Below are 23,846 nucleotides of genomic sequence, written 5' to 3'. Positions count from 1 at the left end.
CTTAGCAACCCCATGGACTGCAGCCTACCAGGCTCCTCCGTCCATGGGATTTTCCAGGCAAGAGTACTGGAGTGGGGTGCCATTGCCTTCTTCAAGAGATGATGAATGTTCACCAAACTGTGATACTCTTTTCATGACGTACCTAAGTCAAATCACTGTGCTGTACACCTTAAACAGTGTTGTCTGTCCACTATGTGTCAATAAAACGGGAAGAAAAAAGCCACAGAAAAATTTTAAAGAGAAACTGACATCCTTTTGCATCCTCCTATATAAAAGGCAATTCAGTACTTCATCAACCCTTGCCTCCCTTCCCATTTTATAGATGGACAAATGAAAATCTGACGTGGTTAGGTGATTTGATCAGGCTCTGTCTCTGCATCTCACGATGGGCCCATGCCTGGAGATTCCAAGCACTGGACCCAGGTCCCCGGGCCAGTCTGTAAATCAAAGCGCTTGACTTAGAGTGGAGAACGATAGCTTCATATAGATGATGCCACTTGCCAGCGCTCCACTGATGCATTCCCGCGGCTGTCACTCGCCTGCCCTTTTCTGTCCCCTTTGCTGGTTTATGTTTCCTAGCTCCATTCAGTCTACAGCGGGCCCATCACCTTTCTCCCGTGGAACGCATTTCTTCCATCCTTGCCACTGCTCTTTCACTGGCCAACCCCGAGGTTCCCGTCCTGCTGGGCAGGCATTTCCTATCACAGGATGCCGAGTGCGCCGCCTTCGAGCAGGGGGCACTGTGTATTCAGACACTCACCTGTTTGCTTCTGGTTCTTTGGGAAATAAAGCCACAAGTAGCTTTCGTAGGCAGTGCAGTTAGGAAGACAGAGGCTTAAGCTGGCATCTTAGTGGCCCAGCTCCACAGTGTAGCCCCGGAAGTCCTGAGTTTGTGCTTTCAGACGAGGGGCTGCTCGTAAAAAGTAAGGCACTCAGAGGGCTGAAGTGCTTACACGGGGCTGGCCAGGAAAGCTGCTGTTTTCCAAAGGACGCTTAGGGCATCTACCCCGCTGGTCACCTACCAGTTTCTGAATAAGCTTGTGGGGCAAGTTACAGCATGAGGGAACCGTGGGTACGAAGAGCATCAAAAGCCTGGCGGTCCAGAGCCCGCTGAGTGCAGGTGATGGTGTGAGGTCCTGCTGGGGTGGCAGGCAAGTGCCATGTCAAGGTGGGGACCCATGCTGGGCCTTGAAATAGATGCGGATTTAGATGGGAAGATAAGGCACACAGACGGGACACACACCAGTCAAGAAAACAGGCAGGGAGAGGTGTGGAGGCATGAGGAAAGACAGGCTCTGAAGTCAGGGCGTGGAAGAGCCTGCTGAAGCAGAGGGTCCAGGTAGGGGCCGCGAGATGATGGAGGGAGGACCTGGACAGGGGTCACCACTGGGGACTGTGCTAGTTTTTAGGAGAAGCAAGGCTCTAATCAGGCTTAAAGGAGCCCAGGGGTGGGGTGACAGGTCACGCAGGGACTCCTCCCCAGACTCGCCGATTTCACAGACCAAGACAAAAAATAAGATTGGGAACCAACAGAGAGTTTTGCAAATTCTTCACCTGTTACCAGCATCCTTTCATAAAAAGAGGCCATTTAGCCATGCTGCAGGCAAAAAAGGACCTAACTTCAGGGGGCAGACCATTCTTGACAAGGAAATAGTAAAGCTTTATGAACACATTCTCTCCATCATTATGTATCTTTTTTTTTTTTCCATTTCACTGTGGATCTGTGAGAACTTTTGCACAGATTCGCAGCTAGGACAACAGAAGTGAAACAAGATGGATGGCAGACATTAGAATTACCAGGGGACCCTGGATGAGGGAGGGAGGGAGGGAGAATGAGATGCCTGTCAGACAGGGCAGGTGATCCCATCTTTAGCAAAAGCAGAAAACCAATGCAACAGCCGATGTCCGGCCGTCCTCCGAAAAGCTTTGATCCCGGGTTCTAACGGGGCCTTCTCATCAAATACACGCCTCTGGACACAGTCTCTGCCCCTGTGCAGCGTGTGGCGCTCCAGAACGCTGCCTGGCCCTGCTCGTGAGAGCTAGCCTGCCTAGCCTGTAGATTTGAGACGTGGTTTTCTTTTATGAGCTTTTGAATTCACAACGCTACAGGCTCCAGGGAATCCGACTGGAACATCACTTTCATGCCCCGCACCCCTTCCACTCATTTGGCCTCCACCTCGTAGCTTCAGATTCATCACACGGCACATTCCTTTTTGCTCCCGGTTGACCCCTCTTGACAACAGCCCCTCGCTGGAAAAGACAAACTCCCTCAGGCTCTCCATGACCTTCTGCTCCTTCACTGATGGGCTGCCCCGTGTTGAGGTTTCTCTATTTGTTCATCTTTAATTTTGATTGCGTTTTTGCCTAGACTTGCTGTTTTAGCCTTTGTAGTATATTTTAAAATCTCCTTTTAAGTTTCCTTAACAGCGGGATTCTCGACAAATGCCCCGGAAAGCCAGAGGCTCAGACCATCTCAGTTGAAAATGCTGATTTCCATCCTGATGTGAAATCCTCTCTCTCATACCCCCTTAGAGACAAGAAGTTCCCGACACTCTCCTTTGCCTTCATAATGTCTCACACGTATCTTTCCACTCCCACAGCCGCCCTAGATTGCAAAGTTGGTTTGGCTGCCTCTCCCCACATCCACGGCTACCAAATCCATCTTCTAAGCCATGCCATGCCCCTGCTCCCGACGGTAACACTTCTCAGCTCAAACATCTCTAGCAGTTCCTCAGCTGAGACAGCCATTGACTAAGACTGTCACCAACTAAGACCTGTAGACTGTTAACACTGCATATACATTCAGGTGGAAACAAAGTTCTCACAAACTTAAAAAAAAAAAAAAATTCAAACAGCAAAAAAAAAAAAAAGAGGTGTGTGCGGGTGGAGGGGGAGGCAACTTCCTGGGTAATCCAACTGTTAAGACTCTGTGCTTCGAATGCAAGGGGCAAGGGTTCAATCCCTGATCAGGGAACTAAGATCCTGCATGCCCATGGCATGAAGCCCCATGCGAGCATGCTAGGTCGCCTCAGTCGTGTCCAACTGTTTGCAACCCTATGGACTGTAGCCTGTCAGGCTCTTCTGTCCATGGGATTCTCCAGACAAGAATACTGCAGTGGATAGCCATGCCCTCCTCCAGGGGATCTTCCTGACCCAGGGATCAAACCTGCATCTCCTGCATTACAGGCGGATTCTTTGCCACTTGCTCAAAATTCTGAGCCACCAGTCACTGTAAGGACTCCCAAGACAGACTTAATCAGCCTGTCTTTTCCACTGTCCCCATGACACAGAGGGAGAATTTTTTCCTCCCATCTATCAGAGTTCCTTTGGTTTCAATTTCCTTTCATCATTTAACAGCCAGTAAAACAAAACAAAAATCCCCCCAGTCTTGCCATCTGTATGGCAGTTCTTTTCTCACAATGTTAATCTGTAATAACTTCTCTGTCACTGCAGTAAAGGAGAACACAATTACCAACCGTATCATAACAAAAGCATATATACAAATCATTCCTGGATCTGCATTTCTGATGAAGGACATGGGCAAACAGCAAAACCAGAACCTGATTTAAACTGCTCGCGGTGGACTGAATCCTAACAGCCATCGTGCGATTTATAACACGCACATCCTGAAGAATTCATATTTCAGTATTCTGGGAATGAACCTGAGGTTTATATATCTTACCAATGATCTCACAGGCAAATGATAATTTCTTTGAATTCAAGAGCAAATGTTGTCGGTGAGCAATCCTCAAAAAATCAGATTTTGAAGAGAAGATGCAAAACGCTTCCATCATCACAGGAAGCAGAACAACCAACTAGTTTCTAAATCATGTGTTCGTCTGGTACTCAATTGTCTACCTACCTATACGCATATTGCCAGAAATAACAGAGAAGATGCAAGATAAGAAAAACACCAAAAGATATTCTTTCACATGAATTTTGTCTCAAGTGCTAACAGGATCATGTCTATAAATTCATATATATTCACACTTTTTCCTCCCTAACCAGATCTTCCCAGTGGGATTTCATTCACACTCGTGGCTCCGTTTTCCCCACAGCTCCCATGCCCACATCTCTAGAACTGACTCACCCGGAGTTCCTTTTCTTTCTTTTTTATTTAGTTGGCTGCACTGGGTCTCAATTGGAGCATGCGGGATCTAATTCCCTGCCCCGGGATCAAACCCGGGCCCCCTGTGTTGGGAGCTCAGCGTCCCAAGCCACTGCACCACCAGGGAAGTCCCTCACCCTGAGTTCTCACCAGCCATTTTTGACCACATGCAGGGTTGGACTATGGTCCCTCAAATCATAATTTCCAAATCAGAGGTCATCTCTCTCTACCATCCTGCATCTTCCCTGTATTTCCTACCCACTTGGTCACTAGGTTAGTGGATTTTCTTTTCCCTCCCCTCGTGCATTAAGTCCTCAAGCTGTATTTCATTTCCTGATGACTAGCCTACCTCTTTCTCTGAAATTTCCATGCCCAACTGTGGGTCAGACCTTCACTACTCAACTAGATTTACTGTCTCCTAACTCCCCTCTCCCCCTTTTCTCCGCCTCCTACTTTTCTACATTCAGTCCATCCTTATGTTGTTGCCAGATGGAACACTGTGCTTCCCTGGGGAAAACTCCGTTATGGGAGCCCTGTCTAACTGCAATCGCCAGGTGGTTAGTATAAGCCCTGCCGCATGAGAACTATGATCTCCCTCTACTCATCTTCCTGCTTCCACACATACTCTATGCTCCTGTTATTCTGAGCTGCATGTTCTTTCTAAAGCCTGCCATGCTCTGCCTCCCGAGTAAATGTTTGACTCTGGCCTGGAACACCCCACCTTGGCTTGCTCACCTTGCTTCGTACCTCTGAAGGTCTCACTTTAAGTCGATGGCATGATCGGCTCCATGGACATGAGTTTGAGCAAACTCTGGGAGAGAGTGAAGGACAGGGAAGCCTGGCGAGCTGCAGTCCACGGGGTTGCAAAGAGTCAGACACAACTGAGCGACTGAACAACAACAACAACAACTAGACTGGCTGAATTTTGGGATGAACTGAGGTCTAGGAAATCTGTTTGAAAGTATGTGTGTTTTTAAGAGAGGGATGCTAAGAGGAGTCAGAGATGATGATATCCCTAGTCATCTTATCTCCTTCCTAGGTCTCCCCCAACCCTGGGGCAGAGGACAGAAGAGAACAGTGACCATATTAGCTTGCTTTTAGGCCTCAAGACATTCTGAAACCAGGATCCTGGAACCCAGGCAAGGGGCCTCCTCTGGGAGGCTGAGAAGTGAGGGTAGCTGGGAGGGAGGGAGGCCGAAGTTGCTTTTATTTTGATATCCTCTGGATGAGTCAGAGACGAGACGCCAGACAGTCTCTGGAAAACACCAACTGTCCATCTTCAGTTCTGGGATTATAAAATAATAAACTTTCCTTTCATTGGTTGTCACTGTGTAGATTTCTTGCCCTGTAATCAAACAACCCTTTAAAATGGCTGGAGTATGTAACTTGGTCTCAGAGTAAATCATCTGAAGATCACCCTATAAGGGAAGTTGCTGACACACCCAGATAGGATGATATCAGATCATCCAGTTTAGACAGCTATGTAATTAGTTTAAGGAAGGAATTCGACACTTTGAGAAGCTGCATTTACCTGAACCATTATGGAGCAACTGAACATTAATTGCCTAGATAAAACACACCAAAAGAGTTAATGTAGGCTTGCCACTATTGACACACTGCAAATTATAGTGAGAAATATGGAACATTTTCTATTATTATATATATTGTGAGATAGGCTGAAAATAATCTGACAGATTAATCTGTTTTTTAATTTTTCTGGGATTTTCTCAACCTGTATAACACACAATTTCTCCATTTCCCTTTCTGCTTTGAAACCTGGACAGAATGAATGATTTCTTAAAACTAGACTGCAGAAGACTAATACTAAATCAAGTATTAGTAAAAAGTACTGCCTTAGCAATAGTTAATGTTTGAAATGTATGAAGATTTAAAGGGTTAATGTTTGAAATGTACAAAAATGTACAATTATTCAATTGTCTACACATTTTTTCTTTTTTTTAGTGATGTCCCTGGGACTAACCATACTGGTTAAAAATTTAATGTAAAATTATTAAACAATTAAAATAGCAAAAAAATGGAAATCAACCATAACATTTCCCCATGAATTTAAGTAATCTGCTGATTAAATCTCTTAAAATCACACTTAATGCAGTAAATGCTTTTTTCCATGAGGAAAGTAAGAAAAAGGAAAATAAAGAAAAGGAATTGGGTACCATTTTTAGAGATGTATTTGTAAAGTGGGCAGCTTTGTTGTTAATGCAGTTTTGGGCAGAAAGAGCAATGAAATGTGGTTTCAGTGTTTGAGTTTTTAGGGTTGGATGTCAGATGTCTACCAAAGGAAAGGTTATTCTCTCCGTTTGTACAGACTGACGCAGATGTCTGGCTATTTAGACGTGATTCACAGTCAATACTGGAGAAATATCAATAACCTCAGATACGCAGAGGACACCTCCCTTATGGCAGAAAGCAAAGAACTAAAGAGTCTCTCGATGAAAGTGAAAGAGGAGAGTCAAAGAACTGGCTTAAAACTCAGCATTCAAAAATCCAGATCATGGCATCTGGTCCCATCGCTTCATGGCAAATAGATGGGGAAACAATGGAAACAGTTTACAGACTTTATTTTCTTGGGCTCCAAAATCCCTGTGGACAGTGACTGTAGCCATGAAATTAAAAGACGCTTGCTCCTTGGAAGAAAAGCCATGACCAACCTAGACAGCCTATTTAAAAGCAGAGACATTACTTTGCTGACAAAGGTCCGTCTAGTCAAAGCTGTAGTTTTTCCCATAGTTATGTATGGAGGCGAGAGTTGGACCATAAAGAAGGCTGAGCATCAAAGAATTGATGCTTTCAAATTATGGTGTTGGAGAAGACTCTTGAGAATCCCTTGGACTTCGAGGAGATCAAACCAGTCAATCCTAAAGGAAATCAGTCCTGAATATTCACTGGAAGGACCAATGCTGAAGCTGAAGCTCCAATACTTTGGCCACCTGATGTGAAGAGCCGACTCACTGGAAGAGACCCTGATGCTGGGAAAGACTGAAGGCAGGAGGAGAAGGGGACAAAAGAGGATGAGATGGTTGGTTGGCATCACTGACTCAACAGAGATGAGTTTGAGCAAGCTCTGGGAGATGATGAAGGACAGGGAAGCCTGGAATGCTGCAGTCCATGGGGTCGCAAAGAGTCAGACACGACTGAGCAACTGAACAACAACACTGTCAATGAGACTGGATTCATCTTTTCTGATCTGGAATAATCACCAGCAAGTTTTCCTAGGTTATCTGCGCTGTCTGCACACTATTTTGAACATGAAGTCCAGGCATTATTTACACTGCCTCTCTCTCCTCTGAGATTCCCCTTCCCATCTTCTCTGGGATGATCAGAACTGATGTCAGTGGCAGCTGTGGGTCTGCACGGGCACAGAGTTACGTTCATTATAAAGAAATGAACTGAGAAGCTCATTCTGAAATTGCTTAGCTTGAAAGGACAACAATAAAGCACCTGAATGAGAGGTCAGAGACCCATATATACCTACATAAATGTGTAAGAGTGCAAACTCATTTATTCGCTCCTTGAATCTGAACAGAACTCATGACAGACCACAGAGTCAACCCCTCATATATAAAGCTCCAAATATTCAAAGTCCCAAGACAGAAAACTGCCACCAACTCGGCAGTGTGCATGTACATATCAGCCAGAACTCAGAGTTTTCTTCCCCACATTGTCTTCTCTAACCTGACAGACTGCCTCCAGATACACCCACCCGCTTTGTGTTTTATGAGGTAAGCAAGCAGAGAGCTGTGAAATGCCATTAGCTATTAAATAATTTATTCTATTGCCCAACTCAATACACTGGGTCTGTTTTTGTGTGCATTCGAGTGTAAGAAGTGAGGTCTAGCTCTGGCTATGAACTTTTTAAATAATATATTTCCAGTAGGTAAGATCTTTTGGGTCTCCCTGGAATTACTCCAGCTAAGGAAATATAACGTGGGATAATTGTTTTAAAATCGTATGAAGAACAGCGTAGAAGAATCCCGATTACTAAGTGAAGGGGGTAACCAGGCTTATCACAGGGTCATCAGACAAGGGGACCCCAAAGCTAGATGGACAGCAAGTCAACAGAAGAGGTGGTCTGAGGAAAGAGGGTTTATTCATCAGCAATGAAGAAGTCTTCTGTTCATGACACATATTAGTCTAATTCAGGGATCTCAGAGCTGGATTATCAACGACCTGACACCTGCTATTGTCTTCCTACCAGACCATCTGTGGTGTGTCTAAGAATGCTGGCCACTTCTTCAGGAGTCACGGTAGCGATACAAAAAGAACAAATAACATGGAGAGAAACTGCTGCCCAGAAGAAGATGGTGCCTCCAGTTTCTGAAATGAAAGTTCTTTTGCTTTGGAAATTCTCTGTGAACCCTAAAAAGTCACTCTATTATACTGGTGAAGAATTTCAAGTTTAGAATTGGGTTTTGTTTTCCTGGAGCCATTCTTCCGGCTATCAGGGGCAGCAATATACTTAACAGTATTTGGATGGGAAACGTTTTCTGTTTTCAACTCTTCACCCCCAACATTTCAGAAGAAAGTGCTATCAATATGGAGTCTTAATTTTTTGTTGATTATTTAATAATGAGGTCAACTGAGAAAGTCCTTATTTTATAAAACAAAAGACAGTAAATATGTAATAATAGGTAAATACATTCTTAAAAAATCAACAACAAAAGCGAGAAGTGTTAATATTTTCAGCATTAACTATTGGTATAGAAAGGTCTGAACTATTTCAGAAAGCAAATATTTACACAATAGTCTTCCAATGGAGGGCTTCCCAGTAGCACTGGTGGTAAAGAACCTGCCTGCCAATGCAGGCGACTTAAGAGATGCAGGTTCCATCCCTGGGTCAATAAAGATTCCCTGGAAGAGGGCATAGCAAACTACTCCAGTATTTTTGCCTGGAAAATCCCGTGGACAGAGGAGTCCATGGGGTTGCAAAGAGCTAGATACCACTGAAGCAACTTAGGATGCATGCATGCACTTCCAATGGAGCCAGCTATAGGTTTTATCAGGCTCTTCTCTATAAATAAATGTTCACCAACCACATCTTTAACAATAGGTAGAACTGGACATGGAACAATTAACTGTTTCCAAATTGGGAAAGGAATACGTCAAGGTTGTATATTGTCACCCTGCTTATTTAAATTCTATGCAGAGTGCACCATGTGAAATGCCTGGCTGGATGAAGCTCAAGCTGGAATCAAGGCTGCCGGGAGAAATATTAATAACCTCAGATATGGAGATGATACCACCCTTGTGGCAGAAAGTGAAGAGGAACTAAAGAGCCTCTTGATGAAGGTGAAAGATGAGAGTGGAAAAGCTGGCTTAAAACTCAACATTCAAAAACCAAGATCATGCCATCTGGTCCCACCACTTCATGGTAAATAGATGGAGAAAAAATGGAAAGAATGACATTTGTTTTTTTATTTTCTTGGATTCCAAAATCACTGTGGACAGTGACTGCAGCTAGGAAATTAAAAGATGCTTGCTCCTTGGAAGAAAAACTATGACAAACCAAGTGTATTAAAAAGCACAGACATCACTTTGCTGACAAAAGTCTATATAGTCAAAGCCATGTTTTTTCCAGTAGTTATATATGGATGTGAAAGTTGGACCATAAAGAAGGCTGAGAACCAAAGAACAGATGCTCTTGAACTGTGGTGCTGAAGAAGATTCTTGAGAGTCCCTTCGACTGCAAGGAGATAAAACCAGTCAGTCCTAAAAGAAATCAACCCTGAATACTGATTGCGAGGACTGATGCTGAAGCTGAAGCTCCATTAGCCATAAGATCACATTAGCCATCTGATGTGAAGAGCTGACTCACTGGAAAAGACCCTGATGCTGGGAAAGACTGGGGGAAGGAGAAGAAGAGGGCAACAGAAGATGAAACAGTTGGATGGCATCACTGACCCAATGGACAGGAATTTAAGCAAGCTCCGGGAGATAGTGAAGGACAGAAAAGCCTGGTGTGTGCATGGGGTTGTAAAGAGTCAGACATGACTTAGCTACTGAACAACCACAACCCTTATAAGGTCTAAATTAGACTTGCGGTACTATCAGAATACGAGGGGAAGTATTACAGACACGAACTAGGATTCTGGGATCTGCCAGCTCACTAATAATGACAAACACCAAGGAATCCTCCAAAATATCGGAGAAACGTGTTTTACAGTTTCTCACACTTCAAAGGGTGGGCCCTTCCTCATTCACAGCTAAATTATAAGAGTATATCATTATGCTATGATGATATTATTATAATTATATATATTATAAGAAAAAGTCCTTTGTCATTCTGATATAATGGTTCTGAATTATTTAGGTTAAGAGCTCTGTTTTTTCTCCTGTCTTGTATGGTAATCCACTGTTTCGCAGAGTGCATAAATATTTCTTGAAAATGGTTTAATCATGTCTTTGCTGTAAACATCTAGAGGAAAATTAATAGAAACACTTTTGATTTATTTTTTGGCCATGCCACTCAGCACGTGGGATGCTGGTTTCCCGACTGGTGATCGAACCTACACACCCCCTACATTGGAAGTCTGCAGTCTGAACCACCGGACTACCAAGGAAGTCCCTCCACATCTGTTTATCCTATCCCACATCAACTCCACAAATGGAGTATACCCATTTCTCATCCTAGGTCATTAGTGAGCCCGTACATGTGTTATAGAAGTTCAATCAGTAGTAACCCACGTGACGAACTGTGCATTGCCAATTTCAAGGAACAAATAAGAGCACATTCAAAAATGGCCCACAGAGCAGAGGTTGAGTCTTAGACTGTACTAAAAACTTATTTCTCTATTTCCCCCCCTGCTTTAAACTAAACCGAAACCCTACCAATGCCACCATCATTTCCTGAAGATCTTATCATCAGAGCAGCTCTCGCGCCCAGTCTCATCAGATGGGGGCACTTTTACTGTACTCTTCGTCGTCTCTTTGGCAATACAGCCTGCTATCACTTTGAAAACGGTGCAAAGGAAGTGCTTGCCATTAACTTCCAATTTATTCCTTTCCTATTGCGATCCCAAAATGAGCAAAAGGAATGTTAAGAACAGAATTTTAATGTAATTCAATTGAAAAGGTTTGTTCCTCTGACAAAATCAGGCTGCTGGGGAACATTCATTTTATTAAAAGGGAATCTGTCAAAAAAGAAAAGTGATCCAAGCTACAGGAGAACTAAGCCTAATGTACAGGTTCTATTCCAGAAAAGTTGCATAGAAAATATTTGTATATTGGGTCATTTTTTTCTACTGACTTTTATTATAATTTTAGAGGTGTGTTCCTATAGAAAGTACATTTTCTCCAGCATTTCATTGTAGAAGTCATACTAAGGATCTCGATATTCATTTCCAGGACTATTTTGCATTTGTCAACACGCCATCTCTGCACGTCTAATTTCGCCTTATGCTTTGTGCAATGTCAGTGGAATGAGCAAGTAATGGAAAGTGATTTTACACAGTCCATGAAATGTGACTGTTCTTAGAGCACACTGGCTGGGCCTTTCTTCCACAAATTTAGTAGAATAGCCTGGCTGGATGCTCCTTTTACTTTTTCATATGCTTCCAGAATGACCAGCTATTTCTGATTTGCATTTAGTGGTAAGGTTCTTTTAAGTGGAGTTCAGATTCTCCAATAACCAATTATAAGAAGTTCAGCCTGTCTCAGTCTGAATGGAAGGGGTGTTTGGGGGAGATTGGATACATGTATATGTATAGCTGAATCCCTCTGCCGTTCACCAGATGCTATCACAACAATGTTAATTGGCTATACCTCAATACAAAATAAAAAATTAAAAAAAAAGTTAAGCCTTTCTTTATGTGGTACTGAAGGAATCAGCCAAGTTCATTGTAAATGTTTTTAATGTTTCCCTTCAAGGGAGTTTGGGAAGGTCATGTACACACTGCTACATTCAAAATGGATAACTAACAACGACCTACTGTATAAGCACATGGAACTCTGCTCAATGTTATGTGCCAGCTTGGATGGGAGGGCAGTTTGGGGGAGAATGGATGAGCCTGGCGGGCTACAATCTACAGGGTCACGGAGTCAGACACAACTGAAGCGACTTAGCATGAATGCATGGATACATGTATATGTATGGCTGAGTCCCTTTGCTGTTCACTTGAAACTCCCACAACATTGTTAATGGCTATGAGGGAGTGAAAGTTGCTCAGTTGTGTCAGACTCCTTGTGACTGCATGGACTACAGTCAATGAAATTCTCCAGGCCAGAATACTGGAGTGGGTAGCCTTTCCCTTCTCCAGGGGATCTTTCCAACCCAGGGATCGAACCCAGGTCTCCTGCATTGCAGGCAGATTCTTCACTAGCTGAGCCACAAGGGAAGCCCAAGAATACCGAAGTAGGGAGCCTATCCCTGCTCTAGCAGATCTTCCCGGCCCAGGAATTGAACTGGGAATCTCCTGCATTGCAACTGAGCTATCAAGGAAGCCCTTACTCAACACAAAATGAAAAGTTAAAAGTTGAAAAAAAAAAAAAAAGTTCTCCTTCAGTGACAGCTAACATAGCCAGCTTTAGCACATGGGTAAATATAAACCCCAAAAGTTTATGCCTAAAACCAAGACTGCAGTATGTTTCCATGAAAGTTTGCTGTTAATATAATATTAGGTCTATATGAAGCAAAATATTAATCTTTAAGCAGAGTTAGACTGACCTTGATGGTCATGAAACTTAAGCTTCAGGGCTCCCCACTTGCCTGGGTCCCTTCCAAGGCCCTGACCCTAATTTTGTCTTCTTTCTCCAGAAAAAGTGATCCCCAACTTATAGAAGTTTCAGGTTCCCCCAAAACCTGGATCTCACTTGCCCTTAAGATTATACTATTATTATACATACTACTATATATAAAACAGATAAACAGGGACCTACTGTATAGCACATGGAACTATGTTCAGTATCTTGGAGTAACCTATAATGGAAAAGAATCTGTAAAGGAATATATGTGTGTATAATATATATATACAACTGAATCACTTTGCTCTGAAACACACATTGTAAACCAACTATACTTCAATAAAAAACAAAAAGAAAAGAGGCAGAAAAAGGATCATACTGTTATTATCTTATATTACATTATTATATCACAATATTTTATAATCAGAGTAGAATTTTGATATACTTACTCAAAAAATGTTGTCCATCCGGTTTCATCGCTTTTAGTGGCCAAAAGGCCACTGTTGCCATGGTAAGTAAACAAAACTAGTTCTAGTCCTTGAGCGGTCATGCTTTTCAAACATCCGTTTGTCCCTATGGTCAACCATATCACTTGGTTATCTGGGGACACCACTCGGACTGGCATGCGATTCGGGTCCCGTCTAATCCTAAGGGTGTTGCCGTTACTGTCGGTCACAGCGGTGATATCATTGTCGTTGCTATAGCTAAAGTTGTACAGGTAATCACCAGTGACTAAGCTGACGGTATACTGGTGGGTGCCATTGATGTCAAAGATGTAGAGTTCTTGATCAGTTGGAGAGGCAACTTCGTAGAAGTTCATAGAGTTAAGTAAAGGCTTGTTCTTTGACACCGCCCGGATCCGAATGTTCCCCAGGTCTGCGATGTACAGGGTGCCGTCCGGGGAGGCGGCAAGGGAGGATGGAGCGCTCAGTTTGGCATCTTTGGCGTAGCCGTCTCCGCTCTGGTAGCAGTCACAGTTGGCATCGTTTTTGCAGTCACACTCTGACGGTATCCCGGCGACCAGGGAGATCTCCCCATCGGTGGTGACTTGCCGAATCCGGTTGATTTTCTTTTCGTCGGTTTCGGTGATGTACAGGACCCCGCTGTAGGACACAGCGATGGCAGTGGCGGATTCCAGGGTCGTCTGCACTGCATGCTTGCCCGCGGAATACTCCACCCCCGGCACCTGGCAATGCATGGGCCGCCCAGCGGCGATGCGCACCTGCCTGTTCTCAGTGATCTGTAAAACGACATTATTATCCAGCACGTAAATGGAGTTGTCCATTGGGTTAATGGCTAGGTCAGTGGGCCATTCCAGGCGTACCTGAGTTTAAAAAAAACAGAAATGGTCTGGTTAGTCAGTTGCTGAGCTGCGGGTCATTTGCCAGAGAGTAAATTAGACTATTTAGGGAAATGACCGTTAATTTGATAAACCGTTTTAAAATTGTTTTTAAAACATATACAATGAAATAAATGTAAATGTTTGGAGTGGAGACAAATGGAAGAAATAAATTTTATTTAAAAATGCAGCTCACTGAAAGATTTTGCAGATTATAGCTAAGTAGCAAATGAACCTCTAAGTAGTGAGTTAATAGATATCAGTGAGATATGAACACAATTCCTTTCAGTGGCAACAATCACCAAATGCTGGGGCTTTCTAGGTTATGAATACATTAGAGTTCTCCTGTGTTTTCAATCAGGCCAATAGTGAAGTTTCTAATTCTAAACAGAAGTCCCTGAGGACTAATCTTAGGGGGGTTCTCTCTACTACTTAAGGACCTCACGCAATCACAAGCTTAGAGATTTAAGCAGTTTTGTTCTTCTTGGAATATCTGCAGGCTGCTGCTTTAATGGTATTTTATTACAAATGATTAGCATTTCTTAGTGATAATTGTCCTGTATTTCATTGAATTCTTCAAATGCAGAACTGGAGAAGAAAATAACTTTGTATTAGCTCTGGAGACACATATCAATGGAGGAACTTTATCACAAGGAGGCTGCCATGACACATGTGGTTTAAGATGGTGTTATCATAGTTTACGGACACTGTAAATCAAGTCACACAGAAGAGAAACAGACACTTTGGGGCAATGTTTTCACTACCTGGCTGATGTGCATGCTAGTGTCACAGGTTAAAGGTCTGGCTGAGGTCAGATCATTAGAGCCCAGGAGAGTTGATATGATTCCATTCTGATCAACTTTTCGGATCATTGTTCCATCAACAAAGTAGATTAATCCATTTTTATCAATTGCCATTCCTGTATCCAAGAGAGTCCCTGTTAGTAATCTTTCAAAAATGATTTAATTAAATGCTCACAGCCATCGTTAAACTCAACATTTAACATCAATAACATGGGCAGTAGACAGAAGGTAAGATTGCAGTTACAAATCAATGTAAAATGTAATAAAGAACCCAAATTTGTAAGAATCTGTACTTAGCATGTGGATCATATGGGTAGTACATGTGTTTAAAATATAAACACCGCACAGTGTTGCTGTCTATAAATTATAGAAACAGGTCAAATTCTGTTATGCTGAACTTAGAGTAACTCTATTCTAACAAAAATAGATCTAAGCCAAGGTTAGTGTTTTGTTGACCTTGTTACAATGAAATCTGCTAGGATGAATAATTCAGCACAACAAATACTTTTTTCCAGTCCGTGTTCACATAACAGTCTCTTGCTATAATGAAAAAAAAAAAAAAGGCTCAAATCGAAAAACACTGTAATGAACGGCATAATACATGAAGAAGGAGTCAGTTCCGACTGGTTTAAAAGCTAGAGGCCTCCATCACATAGAATTTTTAGCCCCTGTTACCTCCAGAAATTCATTACAGCAAGCATTTTTTTCCCATGGCATAGAAACAAAAGTTTAGTAGCTCCAAACTGGGTGAGGGCTAATAGGGTCACTTAGTGATGGTTCTTAGGGAGGCCTGGGACTCACTCACGACAAAGAAATTCCAGGACAATGAAAGAATGCGGACACTTCCCTGAAGCTGAAAAGGATGTGACCTGAATGATACTGAGGATTTGCTTGATTCCTTGAAAAGTTGAAAAAAAATGGTATGATAATAAAAAATGCCAAGCACGTAAAATCAACCTATAGTTGATTTTACTGTAAAATCAACGTTAGGATTTTAGCCGTTTCACACTAAATGGCTTTTCAAAACGCTAGATGTGAAACGGCTTTCCAGAACACAGTTGAGAGGAAAATGTTAACTCAGCATTAAACACAATCAGGCACTAACTGGATTTTCCACCTTTTAATTTTTTAATGAAAAGAAATCCTCCAATTGGTAAATGCCGGTTGGTACCTTTGGGACTCATGAGTGTTGCTTCCACAGCCTTTCCGCCATCCCCACATCTGGCTTCATCGAAAGGAAGGCACTGCTCCCCTGTTCCTGCCACTACTTCGGCATTCTTAGTCAAGTCTTTTGCACCCGTAAGTGACTTTGGGCGATAAATCCTGCGGGTGTTAGTGTCAGAAACATACAAATCTCCCGTGACTGGATCAGTTGCAAGGTAGTACCTGTGAGCTGGGTTGCTGCTGTAAGAAAAGATCATACAGAAACATCACAAAAAAAGTTATTCCTAAAACACAGAAATTAAAAGAAAAATAAAACAGATGATGAGAAACTAATTACAAACTGCGACTCCTCATCAATGACTAGAAAATGAACAGCACTGTAAACAATGATTTAAAAGAACTGGTGCCAATGACTCTTTTCCTTATCTCTTGTTGAGGATGTAACAATTTATTAAACAGCCATCTTAAAAGTAATTACCTTTAGAAGGCGATATGCTTCCAACCTAAACGAAGAAGCAAGCTCTTGAAATATTTTTGGTTCAATGCAAAGCCATTAACACACAGCCCTTGAGTGACAGGCTTAAGGATTATTCCAGGGGAAGGGGGTCTCTAACAAACTCTCCAGTCAAGTGTAACATTCTAGTGATTCTACCTGCATCTCATTGTAGGGAAATCTCTGGTTTTCTCTTGTAATCAAACCAAAAACACCTGGCTTCAAAAACGGAAAAAAAAAAAAATTTTTTTTTTGCAGCATGTGGGATCCTAGTTCCTCAACCAGGGATCGAACCATTGCCCACTGCTTTGGGAGCTCAGAGTCTTAACCACCTCCAGAGAAGTCCTGATGCCTGAAATCTTAAATGCACTAAGACATACTGTGTTCCTTAATGTGGTAGTTTATTACTTTGTACTGAGGTAAAAAGTTACATATCATTATAATATTCAGAAAAATTTTGCAGAGGTTTTTTATTCCCTCCAATAGTCAGTCTGGTATTGGCAGAGTCGCTCTTCCAGATATATATATACAGCTGTGACACAGTCGTAACTCAGTCAAGCTGGGTCTATTTTGGAAGGCATGACGTTGGAAAGATTCTCTAGTTTTTCCTATCTCCCTGATTATACACTAATTATGATACAGTTGGTTGTAAACATGTACACACACATTTTATCTTCCTGCCAGCTGTATATATATATGAACATAACCTCTGGACCACGTTGCCCGTGTTTGAACATCAGCTTCATCACTAAACTGTGTGACCTTGAGCAAGCCAGCTAACTTTGCCTCAGCTTCGTTATCTGTAAACATGAAAATAATGCAGATTTCATAGGCTGTTGAGAGGGTTACATGAACTAGTGCAAGTAAAATCCTGACAGCAGCGCTGGCCACACAATACATACTCATAAGCATTAGCTATTCTTAATACTGACTTGGGTCCTGTCTCCTCTTACACTGCACTGTCTTTGGCCTTGTGACTCAAGCCTGTGTAGAAGTGTAATAATTATTGTTAACTAAACTGTAACTTGCCTTCTGAAAATGTAAATCAGGAAAACAGAATTCTCTAAACTTGAATAGGTTCAATTTGTTTCTTTAGTCCTACTATTATTCTGTAATGTCAAAACTACCAAAACAATGCAGATCCTTCTTAAAATATCCAGTCTGAATGGTTTCTAGTTGAATGATGCTACAGGTAAATGAAGAATGCATACTTTTTCATGGTGCCCCTCATTTTGAGAAGAAAACAACAGATTTCTGAGACGCCTGCTTGAATAGCGGCGGTATACTCTTTAGCTATAGGGCATGAGTTTTCTTGGTCCAAAAATAATAGACATTCAGGTCATAAGCTTTGCATCTATTGACATCACTTTTATTCCAGTGGAATGGTAAAAAGACAAGGTCCAAAGTGATGCTTTATATTTTCTGTCCTGAAGCATCTCCTTCCTTGAAGACACAGAGATTTCTAAATCAAGCACTATCTGCCAATGGCTTTAAAAATGTCCATCAAGTGAAGGCTCTAATTTTGCACGGAAGTCTATTGTCCAGAAGAACAAATGTGGAGGCGTATGCAGCCCTGGAGAGGAGCATTTGCCTCTGGAAATATTCCCCGCAGAACAGCAGGAAATGAGAGCGAGCTCCTTTTCCTACAGTGCAGCCTGCCATGGCAAATTAGAACTGCTTCTTGGGGCCCAGTTTCCCTTAAATGGAAAAAAAAAAGGGGGGATCTGTATTGAAACGCTCAAAGAACAAAAAAGTGAGAGTGGAAATTTTCAGTTGATAGACTTGTGGCAAGAAGCTCTGAGTAGCCTGTGTGATGTGTTTCGGATTCAAGGACACCTGATTTAAGCAAAGAGTTTTCTGAAGGGGGTGTTGGTTCTTGCTCTTCCAACTTCCTGCAAAGCCAAAGCATTGGAGAGGCTGGGGTGGTGGTACAAATGGATGATGAGCTTTTATATCAGTGATGTATCTCCTGTGAAAATGTGAGGCTATGATGACTGACAACTGTCAGATGCTGGTAGCGAGGGTGCAGGATATTTACCAAGTGCACAGTTTGGGGGAATCTCTGTTCAGCAGAATTATATACAATAGCCTTCTTGGGTAACCAACTGATTTTTATTTCAGAAAGGTTTATGATAACATTGAGACTTCAGCTAATAGCATCAAAACCAAAGAAGCTGAGATCAAGTTAAGAACCTATGCTATACTATACTGTGCCTGAACTCTTAACTCACCCTGAATTGTCTAGATCCAAGCTGTCTTCTCTAAGTCTTACTCAATTAGATTATAGATTTAGACAGATCCAGTGGTAAATGCAGACTAGGTTTCCTCATTTATTTTATCATAATTCAGTCTTCTTAGACTAGAGAAATATTTGCAAAGGACAAGCTGTGTGTAGAATGTTAGTCTCTCAGTCGTGTCCAACTCTTTTGCAACCTCCATGGGCCTGCCAGGTTCCTCTGTCCATGGGATTCTCCAGCCAACAATACTAGTGTGGATAGCCATTCCCTTCTCCAGGAGATCTTCCCGACCCAAGGATCGAACCTGGGTCTCCTGCATTGCAGGCAGATTCTTTACCATTTGAGCCACCAGGGAAGCCCAAGCTATAGAATAGATATTATTAACACTTATAAAACTTTTCAGTTGGAAACTGTACCACAGCCCTTGGAATACAGAGTTTTTCTGAAGGTGTATAAATTATACTAATGCATAAAACTATGATTTTCTGGCAAACAAAAGATTGTTTATATTATTGCAAGCAAGGTTTTGGGTTTGGGATGTGATATTTTTGTGCTTGCTTAATTTTTAACTATGAAGTCAATGACAAGCGCTGAATCAAATTTTTAGAGTCTTCTATCTAAACTTTAATCTGTTCAATTTCACAGACCTGTGACTGACATTTCTTTGATCTTTTAATTGGTAATATAAAATTCACAAAGTTGATTTTTAGAATTACATGCTGAAATGCCCCTTGGCTGGTATTAGTTAATGAATTTAGTTTACTTTGTTTTGGAATTTTAAAGAATTGGATCAGGAATGAGCTAACATTTACTACCTACAAAAGGGGTTTGTTAGCAAACATACTAGGAACATCATAGGGGGAAATGTTGAACATATATTAAAAAAACTTACTTTCTAAGCATTTTGGAAGCTCTCATTTATGTAAAAATTTAATATGTTGTATAGTATTTATATCAATTAATTAAAGTACAGCTAGACGATTTGATACAATATCCTGACAAATACTTAAAACATTTGGTATGACAGAATACTCTGAATGTTAAAACATTAGGAATGCTTTTATATTTATTTTATTATTCAATATATTTATTATTTCCCCCATCAGTCCAATTAATGAGACTGTTGATATGCTATGAAGCATAGGAAGAGGAGAAGAAACATTCATTTTTCTTCTTTACTTCATCATTAACAACTGACTTCCCTGTTCATTTTTATATATTTAGACATATTTTTCTTTTTCTTTCTACCACCTTTCCTAAGTCTTTCATGACTTGTGTGCTAGCCAGGAAAGTGGGACTAAGGAGAAAGCCAGGTAGGATCCTTTTGTTGTTGTTGTTCAGTCGCTCAGTCATGTCTGACTCTCTGTGACTCCAGGGACTGCAGCCCGCCAGGCTCCTCTGTCTGTGGGATTCTCCAGGCAAGAATACTGGAGTGGGTTGCCATTTCCTTCTCTAGGGGGTCTTCCTGACCCAGGGATTGAACCCGTGTCTCCTGCATGGACAGGTGGATTCTTTACTGCTGGGTCACCAGGGAAGCCCAGGTAGGATTCTATCATCTGATACAAGGAACATGATATTGGAGGGTAAATAGGAAGAAGCATCTGTAAAGAATTTTCATTTTTTAAGCTAAATGAAGAAGCTCTGATGAGCTGAAATACCTTGGTTTTGTTAAATCAATTTTGATAAATTAGTTACTAAGCAAATGAATCCCTAATTTTTGTCAATGATTATTATCATCTGTTTGATGATGTGGACTTAAAAGCCTTATTTTTTTATTTTTCTTACATCTTTCTCTTTCTCATCACTCACACACTGTGTCCATTCTCTGCCTTCCTTTATCTCATCAGCTGATTCCTTCATGACTCCTCAGACTATTTCAGGTACCTAGCATCTCATGGTTTCACATAACAGCTTCCTAACTGATCTTCATGTCATTGTGGACACTGACACCAGATTCATCTTCCTAAAAGGCCACTCTGAGATGCTGCTATCTTATTCAACATCAGACCACGGTTCCCCACTGTCTGCTACTCTGCAGGACCGGAGAGTAACTCCTTAGAGCCATCAAGGCCCTGAGCTCTCTGACCTTAACCTGCCTTCCTACTGATCTCTCGTTACTACCAACACGGTCATTTTGATGTTATCATAATTTTGAACTGGATTGGGTTTCTCTTAGAACATGTCCCACTCATCTCTTGTGAGCAAGTAACTTGACTTGTTCTATATTCTTTCTTCATGACTGCTCTCCTTTCTCCTGGTTGTTCTGTGTCAGCAGATTTCATTTTAGACCTGCGTCAAATCAACCTTCCAGGAAACTTTCCTTAAACACACCCCCATTTCCCCGTAATCTCTCCCTTCACAGACAGTGAAAAAGTGTTAGTCGCTCAGTTGTATCTGACTCATTGCAACACTATGGACTGCCAGGCTCCTCTGTCCATGGAATTCTCTAGGCCAGAACACTGGAATGGTTTGCCATTCCCTTCTCCAGGGGATCTTCCTGACCCAGGGATCAAACCTGGGTCTCCCACATTGCAGGCAGATTCTTTACCATGTGAGCCACCAGAGAAGCCTCCACACATTTACTCTCAAAATACAAGCCATGTGATTAGGTGTCAAAGAGTGATATTGATGATGTCATTTAGTCTGTTACATGTACATCTTGTTCTCCCTACCGGATTGTGAGTTCTGAGAGCATGGACTTTGTCTCAATACTATAATCTGTCCAAGAACCCAGCACATGGTAAGTGATCAGTCAACACAGATTTAATAAAGATGGATATCAATTTAAAACCTAAACCATTGTATTTTACATGGATGGCACATAAAGCAAATGTAAGAGTCCATGTTTAGCAGGGATAATGTACAGAGAAGGATCATGAGACAGGGATTACAATGAGCATCACTGCCAAACATCATGTACTAATACAGAATGAGTTCATTGTACAAAGTATTGTTAATAATGTAGCTCTAATCTCACAAACTTTTTTCTAGAGAGATGACAGTTCTACATAATTTATCAAATGATTGTGAAATAAATATAGCTTTTTATAAATCCAGGGAATTAGCCTATAGAAACCTGGCCGCTTGGACAGATGAAAACTGACTATGTGGTATAGTATAAATCAATTAAAAGACGCTTACTCCTTGGAAGGAAAGTTATGACCAACCTAGACAGCATATTAAAAAGCAGAGACATTACTTTGCCAACAAAGGTCCGTATAGTCAAGGCTATGGTTTTTCCAGTAGTCATATATGGATGTGAGAGTTGGATTCTCAAGAAAGCTGAGCGCCGAAGAATTGATGCTTTTGAACTGTGGTACTGGAGAAGACTCTTCAGAGTCTCTTGGACTGCAAGGAGATCCAACCAGTCTATCCTAAAGGAGATCAGTCCTGGGTGTTCATTGGAAGGACTGATGTTGAAGCTGACACTCCAATACTTTGGCCACCTGATGTGTTGAACTGACTCATTGGAAAAGACCCTGTTGCTGGGAAAGATTGAAGGTGGGAGGAGAAGGGGACGACAGAGGGTGAGATGGTTGGATGGCATCACTGGTTCAATGGACATGAGTTTGAGTAAACTCCTGGAGTTGGTGATGGACAGGGAGGCCTGGCGTGCTGCAGTCCATGGGGTTGCAAAGAGTACGACGTGACTGAGCAACTGAACTGAACTGAACTGATGTGGTATAGTGTAAAGAACACGCTTTTCAGACTGGTTCAAATCTCTGTTCCCCATTTCTTAGTTACGTATCTTGGGGGAAGAGACATAACCTCCTTGAGCCTCTCTTAGTTCCTGTGTAACCTTGAAGGGCTGCTGTGTGGGTGTGCAACACTGTGTATCTGGCACTGTGCCTGGCCTGGAACAGCCCGGCCTGTTAAAAAGGTGGCTGTTTTGATCATTTTTTCTGTATTGCCTCCAGCGTTTCTGCGTTTAGTTGGTGTACACACCAGCTTGTCTTCTCTTCTGCACAGTTACTAAAAAGACCGGGCCAGAACAATTTTGATATTCAGCTGTGGTTTCTAACAGCAGAGCTTTTCATGCTTAGAAGTCTGGAGAAATTCTGTGCTAGTTTCTGCATGTGGCTGGGCTATTAGTTGCTAGCGTAAGATCAACAGGGGAGCTTAGGTGAAGGTCTTGGGACTGTGGATATGGGTCGTATGGGTATGTGACAGCTATACATCTTTTAGCTGACCTTTGCTTTTTATTTCCTAGTTGTCAATCTCTGCACAAAGGTTTAATTGAGTCACATGGATTTATTCATCTCAAGGACTTCACGTTAACTATCACTAACTTTTCTATCCAATATCATTGTATTACTTATTTTAATGGCCAAACTAGATTGAGCATGTCCAATATACCTTGCCTTTTTTTCTTTTTGCTAGCTTTCCTTTCAAACATATTCTGCCCCCCCTCCTTTTTTTTTTTTTTTGCTGTCCTGAGGAAACCTTCTCAGTTAAAAAGTGTCCATACATTATACAAGCTTGTCCTGTACCTTCTCAGCTAAGTGTACAGAGCAAATAGAATCTGGAAAACTTTGGAGCCTATATATTTGCTTCAACGACATTCATTTTGAGCCCTGAAGAAAGTCTTTTCCTCCATAATAATGTCAGTGGAAACACTTCTTCTTAAAACTCAAATCTATTAATTCTCTCAACTTAGGAAAATACACAGTTTAAATGGGGTTTAAAGCCAGCAAATTTGGAAAACTCAGCAGTGGCCACAGGACTCGAAAAGGTCAGTTTTCATTCTAATCCCAAAGAAAGGCAATGCCAAAGAATGCTCAAACTACTGCACAATTGCATTCATCTCACATGCTAGTAAAGTAATGTTCAAAATTCTGCAAGCCAGGCTTCAGGCAATATGTGAACCGTGAACTTTCAGATGTTCAAGCTGGTTTTAGAAAAGGCAGAGGAACCAGAGATCAAATTACCAACATCTGCTGGATCATCAAAAAAGCAAGAGAGTTTCAGGAAAATATCTATTTCTACTTTATTGACTATGCCAAAG

At 41.7% G+C, this 23,846-nt stretch overlaps 1 protein-coding gene across 1 annotated transcript in view; it reads right to left on the bottom strand.

Moving 5' to 3' along the window:
• Positions 1 to 23,846, bottom strand: part of TENM3 (teneurin transmembrane protein 3) — a 588,433-nt gene that overhangs the window by 30,315 nt on the left and 534,272 nt on the right. The window contains exons 20-22 of the mRNA XM_010835814.1: positions 16,119 to 16,351; positions 14,909 to 15,063; positions 13,255 to 14,129 (exon numbers count right to left, since the gene is read on the bottom strand). Of these exons, the coding sequence (XP_010834116.1) occupies positions 13,255 to 14,129; positions 14,909 to 15,063; positions 16,119 to 16,351 (1,263 nt within the window). The remainder of the gene's footprint in view (positions 1 to 13,254; positions 14,130 to 14,908; positions 15,064 to 16,118; positions 16,352 to 23,846) is intronic.

The sequence above is a fragment of the Bison bison genome, unplaced genomic scaffold (genome assembly GCF_000754665.1).
Source record: "Bison bison bison isolate TAMUID 2011002044 unplaced genomic scaffold, Bison_UMD1.0 scf7180017864050, whole genome shotgun sequence".
Lineage (NCBI taxonomy): Eukaryota > Metazoa > Chordata > Mammalia > Artiodactyla > Bovidae > Bison > Bison bison.
The sequence above is the reverse complement of the archived record's forward strand: the minus strand, read 5'-3'. Positions and strand labels throughout refer to the sequence as shown.